The sequence below is a fragment of the Penaeus vannamei genome, chromosome 23 (genome assembly GCF_042767895.1).
Source record: "Penaeus vannamei isolate JL-2024 chromosome 23, ASM4276789v1, whole genome shotgun sequence".
Taxonomy (NCBI): Eukaryota; Metazoa; Arthropoda; class Malacostraca; order Decapoda; family Penaeidae; genus Penaeus; species Penaeus vannamei.
The window spans coordinates 19,521,115-19,527,706 of NC_091571.1; the positions used below are offsets into that span (position 1 = coordinate 19,521,115).

The window sequence follows — 6,592 nt, forward strand, 5'->3', positions numbered from 1 at the left end:
AAAGATATAATTCTAAAAGTATATTTGATCAGTTATACAAAATTATAAGGGTATATGCATACATGAACAGAGGTAGGCACATGACTAAACAAATAAATACATACATCCATACATTAGTGTGTTTAAGTAGGCTATAACCCATAAACGTGCCCATCAAATCAACAAGCATACTACACAAAACAAATCCAAAACTAATGAAAGGTCATGGCCCTATATGCAACTATATTAAATTGTAAAATGCAGATAATGGCTATAATAAATCCATGGACAGAATGATAAGGAACAGAAGAGATGACAACGCATGAATAATTTTTTGTGAATGCTCAACCTGGTCTAAGACCTTCAAGTGAGCCTTTCTTTACAAAATTGCGTACAGCCACCTTGGTATCAACTCACCTTCCACCATTGACTTTTATAGCACCATTGTGTGTAGTTGTTGTTGGAAAGATGGATCCACAGCAACATGCGCTTGGTCTTCTCCACTTCCCATCTCTCCCTGTCTTCGGGTACCTTACTACGTCTCATTTTTGCAAGTTGTTCCCAGAGCAGCCAGTCGTCTTTATAGGATTCCATACGGGATAAAGGCAGTTTTCCTGCAGACAAAAGACTAGCATTCTCTTGCTTCCCATTCTCGGTGGTCTCCATCAGGGCGCTGCTTTCGTCGGCAAATATAACACTCTCGAGATCGGACCATGTAGCAGTTAGATCAGCCAAGTTCTTACTCATGTCGAAGCGCACACACCGTTTCGGATTGCCGCTGCCGCCCTCGTCGTCTAAGGCCGTAGGGTTTTCTATGCGAGAACCATCGGGAAGGAGGTCATTACCAGGATCGCTATACAGGGTTTTATTCTTGGTAATATGTTCATGAACGAACTTAGCAAGGTCAGCCAGGTCAAAACTGAAATCCTCTTCATCTGTAAAGCCCGACAAGTAGTTATCTTCACGGTGGTCACGTGGCAAAGTAGACACTGGTGTATAATCTGGTGTTGGTACATACACCTGTTCTATTACCCCATCAGTCCCTCCCACCCGTATTACTTCCCTTTCCTTACATTTCTCCATTTCATTCTTTTCCTGTTTCTCTTCTTTGCTCTCTTTTCTACTCTCTGTGGAATCAGCAATTATCTTGCAGGCTTCTTTTTTAATTATGTCATTTCTACAATCCCCATTTTCAACAGTATGACGCCGTTTTTCATGTAGAGACCCAAATATCTTATTCATATGTGGTGCTAATTGTTCCCGCTTGAAGGCAACGGAACTAGTTGTGTCAACAGAAATAGTGGCCTTCAGTGGGCTCTTTATAATAAGGGTAGGAGACTTTCTATCAACTTCCTCCTCTTCATCATCACCTTCTTCAGGATTAAATCTATGTCTTAATTTCAGTTTCAATTCCCGAATCATGAGGTCATTGTTATTCCCTAAAATGGAGACTCCTAATTTCTGAACCTTCTTAATCTTTTCAGATGACTCGTACATAGTAACCCCTGCAGCTTCCTGTCTTTTATTTGCTGGATGCACCACAGCATCATGTGGTGGCACTGCTTCATCTTTAACATCCCCAGCTATATCCCTGGATACCTGAAGAAGCTCCTCTCGCATCTCCTTACGAGTGCCATAGATTTCACTGTCATTCTCGTAAGTGTGTATTTCCCGAGACTCTGTAGATGATACAGTATTTTGAAAGTATAGGCAATCATCTCCCTGTAGAGCCGATGGAACTAATGTGGAGTGAAATGATAAATCAGCCTCTGCTTTTTCATTTACTGGTGAATGGGGCATTTTCTCTAATGTTCCCTTGAACATCTCTTCTGTCAACTCCACAGCTTTACCCTTTCTTATCACCACAGGTGGATCCCTCGAACCATCTGTGTTATCCCTGGCAACAAATGCACCATTCATGGAATGAAATAGACGCGAATTTCTGGCGCCATATATAGGCTCTCCATGACGAGAGCCATAGAACTGAAGTTCTTCTAGTGCATCACTCGTTGGAGGTGTCTTCATAGAGACAGAAGTGGAGAAACCAGACCTGGACGCCAGGGATTCAATACTCTGATACACATGGTGTTTGAGAAGCACAACTGGCGGAGTTCCATGACCCTGTGATGAACCGCTAATGCTACCGCCACAAATTTGGTACATTGCTCCACCTGTTTCTTCATATTCATGGGAAGCAGTGCTGGTGCTACCGCCGCCATCTCGCCGTGATGGGTCACTTGGTGTTCGAAACTGACGACGCTGGTAGGCACGAAAAAGACGTCGACCATCACTCTCCTCATCAGTCGACGGCAACGAATCTAAATGAGGAATATTCAGCCCCTGACAAATTGCTGCTGATGAGGGAGATGGAGACCGGTCACCTATGCCTTCAACTGTTGGAACACACTCACTGTCTAAGGACTGAAGTTTAGAATTTTCCCCCTCTGGCGACTGTGATGGAACTGATCTCTCAATATTCTCCACACTCTGGTATACATGTTTGCGGCGGAGGTTACCAAAGACACGTGGTCCAGGAGTGACAGAATTTCTCTCAGACTGCTCCTCTGGTGAGTAATGTTGCATGGCCATCTTTTCTTCATCCATCGCTTCCATGTAGTCCCAGGATGTATCAGAATCCAGATATGGTTGTGCACTAAAGCTTAAGGATTTGTTTTCAATCAGTTCACTTGTATCAGATTCAATGCCATGATTAACAACAAACTTGTGTTTGAATGGGTTTCGTTTCCTCTTTTTTTCTTCCATATCGGCATCAGTCTCCTCAACAATGTTGCCCTTGAAAATAACACTCTCAAGACTAGTTATGCTCTCAGTCTCAGAGTCAGCTGTATCATGGCTTGTGGTAGTGGTCCCATCTCCGTGATATAGATGCTCGTTATGGTCAGGATGGTAGTCATACGTAGAGTCCTCTTCACTGGGGAGTCTCTTGCCTGATAGTCGTTGGAAATTTACTTTGAAGGATTCATATCCACTCATATCCTTCTGTTTTGATTCCAATTCACCCATTTGGAGAGTGCTGCTGATGGCTGTAACACTGGCATTCAAGTGAGTGTCATTTTTTTCTTTTCCTAATTCAGTGTTATCATAAACTGTTGACGTTTTAAGATTTTCTTTTGATGTGGCTCTTATAAACCCCAATTCTTTTAGACCTTTGAAGAATTTTTTTTTTAAAGGAAGTTTCTGGTTCTCTTCTTTGGAGTTAAGCTTTTCTTGTGTATTTTCTCTTGCATTTTGCTCTGCTGCAACCCATGGCCATGGTTGTTGGGTTAAACTAGAAGTCTCGGCCTTGTACAGTTGCTGAATTTCACTGATCCCAACCTGCACATTGTGGTGTTCATCCTCTGAGTCATAGACTGGTAGATCTTGTTCACTTTCAGCTCTTGGAGTAGATGGTGTAGGAGTAGGTACTGGGGTTTCCTCTTCTGTTTCTTCATAGATCTGCTCAGATTCTCCATGAGTTTCCTTATCTCTTACATCATAGTTTAGGAGGTTCAGGGCACTCAAAACAGGGTCACTCCCATTGGCAGACTGCCCTAAAGCATTATCTAAGAGACAGTCAGTGCTTGCTGATATATCCATCTCATTTGTCATTACACAATCACTAGGTGCCTCTGCCGCAACAGGTATCTTTGGCTCAAAAATCAAAGAATCAATGCTACCAAAAGTATCATAATCTGCATTCTCTTTACTTGACAACTTGGAGTTTTTCGAACTGTCTTCCATAGGAACATATATATGGCCAAGATTGATATTACTTAAAGTCTCCCAGTCTTGAGCAAGAGCTTCCTTCAGGCGTTCTCGTATTTCTTGATTCCTTTCTTCTTCATCTTCAAAATTGTCAAGATCAAGATGGTGCTCAATGTGATCTGTAATCACCTTCACTACCTTATTCCTTGTTGTGGTATTAATATCCTTTTGTCCATTAAGAAGTTCTCTAACACGTTGCTGTAAATCCACCTCTCCCTGAAGTTTCCTAGACTTCTTGTTGCTAAAGGTATTACTTCGCCTTATGGAGGCCCGTGCTACCCGGGCCAAAGACTCGTACACATCCTCACTTTCACTCAAACTCCACTGGTCCACTGGCAGATAGCGGCCACCACTCGAACAACTTTCATCAACAAATTTCAGTTTCCTAAGTCGCTTTTCCTGTTCTTCTAGAGTGCGATTAACTAAAAAATCACGGTGACGCATCACAGACTTTGGTCCACTAATGGGTTCATATATTTTCTCAAACTCTCCATTTGACCAAGAGTCAAGGGAGAGAAGAGAGCAATCCCCTGGGGAAGGCAGTCTATGGTGTACATCTTGTTCTTTAAGTTTCTTGTCTATAGCCTGCTTGGAGCGGCACTGGCACTCACCCTCGGAGGCTGAGTTGCCTGCACCACACTGCTCACAAGAAACACAAGAACACAGATCCCAGCTGGAGTCTATCGTGTTCGCAGGAGATGGGCCACGTTCATCCTCGCTCTCATTTATCTCCTTGAGGCGTGACAGTATTTCAGACCTTGATACATAAATGTCGTCCTTTGCCTTGGTTTGCATATCTATTTCTCTGGGTTTATGTGATTCTATGTGTGAACTATTACTTCGGTCCACTTTTGATAGTATTTCTGAACGAGAAATGTAAACTGGATCATCTGCTTGACTGGGCAGTGACCGCCAGGACTGACTATCTTCCTCAATTACCTGTTTATGGTGTCTGGCAAGGGAATCTTGAAGATTTTGTATGTTACGGTACAACTCTGAACGTGTCACATAATCTGTCTCCCCAAACTCACTATCAGTGTCAGTCTGGAAACCTTTTATATCAGGGGAATGCACTTCAGCCACTATCATGTGCTTCTGTGGAGAGTCATCACTCGACAGTTTGTAATTTTCGATTGAATTTCCAGCATTTCCTTTTGTGTTTTTCTTCTGCAAGAAATGGACTGGATGATCTCGCAGATGACTAATTTCATCTAATATTTCTCTTCTGGATTTCTGCTGTAGTTCTGCTCTCATTCTCTCACTGGTAATATTGTCTAGCATCTCTTCCTTCGTCATTCTTTGCCACACTTCCATGCGCATACTGTATGGAATGGGTTCATATACTTTTGCAAAGTTCTCCTCTAGTTCTGTCCAGGAGTCGACCTCTGAATGGTCACTGTCTATTGGTGTAGCTGGCTTGGCCTCCTGTGCCTGATTTCTTATTACCCGTCTCATAATTAGCCTTCGAGACTCATAAACACTTTCTGCTTCTGATTCTGTCCCAGCTTCTATCTCTTTCTGATCAGTCTTACTAATATCTTTACCATCCCCTTCCTCCATTTTAATGTCCTTAATCAAAGGTGCTTCCTGTGTGCCGTTATTGGGTATCTCCTGCACAGTAAATTGGCCAACACTTGATTCCACCAAAATATGGGCCTTCCCTTGCACACTTGATTTCCGATTCTGGCTTGTATCTGCAGAAGTGACGTTGGCCTCCAGCTCTGCTATCTTTTTCTTGACACTGCCTCGAAATGCACGCATCCTCGCCGAAGCAGTAGTTTTGGCATTTTGTGAGACATCTTTTCCTTCTTGTGGACATTGAGGGTCTCCCCGTGGAGGTCGGCATCCTAACGAGGATCTAGCACTCTCCCTGAGAGGATTTTTTCTAAGGAAGTCTCGCATTTTACACTTTAAACACTAGCGAATAAAGATTGGTAATGAAGCATTTGCCAAATTCATTTCTTCACTTAACGTCTCCAATTTTTCAGGAATATATGTGATTACAAAGGTAACAAGATCATTACCGGATACAACTTATTTTTTAACAATGAGTGATCCACTCAAGATACTACACTAGATGAGTTGAAGCTAAATAGAGCCACTTGTAAAGGGAAAAAACAAGACGGAGCCCTGCTACCATGATAGGCACAGGGCTCCTCAAACGCGATTTAAGAAGCGAGCGCGGAGCGGCACCAACACTCACGACGGTGGCAGAGCTGTTACTGAGTAAGATACCGCCTCGCTACCACGACAATGGGCTCCCGCCACTCACCAAACATCCCGCCTGCACCTCTGGAAAACAAGGACTAATACACCTATATCAGAAAACATGGGTCCTTTTCTCACCTATACACATACTCTAAGGAGACTGAGAGGGAGAGGGGGAAGGAGAGTGAGAGGGAGAGGGGGAAGGAGAGTGAGAGGGAGAGGGGGAAGGAGAGTGAGAGGGAGAGGGGGAAGGAGAGTGAGAGGGAGAGGGGGAAGGAGAGTGAGAGGGAGAGGGGGAAGGAGAGTGAGAGGGAGAGGGGGAAGGAGAGTGAGAGGGAGAGGGGGAAGGAGAGTGAGAGGGAGAGGGGGAAGGAGAGTGAGAGGGAGAGGGGGAAGGAGAGGGAGAGGGAGAGGGGGAAGGAGAGTGAGAGGGAGAGGGGGAAGGAGAGTGAGAGGGAGAGGGGGAAGGAGTGTGAGAGGGAGAGGGGGAAGGAGAGTGAGAGGGAGAGGGGGAAGGAGAGTGAGAGGGAGAGGGGGAAGGAGAGTGAGAGGGAGAGGGGGAAGGAGAGTGAGAGGGAGAGGGGGAAGGAGAGTGAGAGGGAGAGGGGGAAGGAGAGTGAGAGGGAGAGGGGGAAGGAGA

General features: G+C 44.4%; 1 protein-coding gene across 1 annotated transcript in view; it reads right to left on the reverse strand.

Moving 5' to 3' along the window:
* LOC113827292 (uncharacterized) overlaps positions 1 to 6,153 on the reverse strand; it is a gene marked incomplete in the record, with an annotated part of 45,207 nt that extends 39,054 nt beyond the window's left edge. The window contains 1 exon segment of the mRNA XM_070137751.1: positions 397 to 6,153. Coding sequence (XP_069993852.1) covers positions 397 to 5,646 — 5,250 coding nt within the window.
* Positions 6,154 to 6,592: the final 439 nt, after the last annotated feature.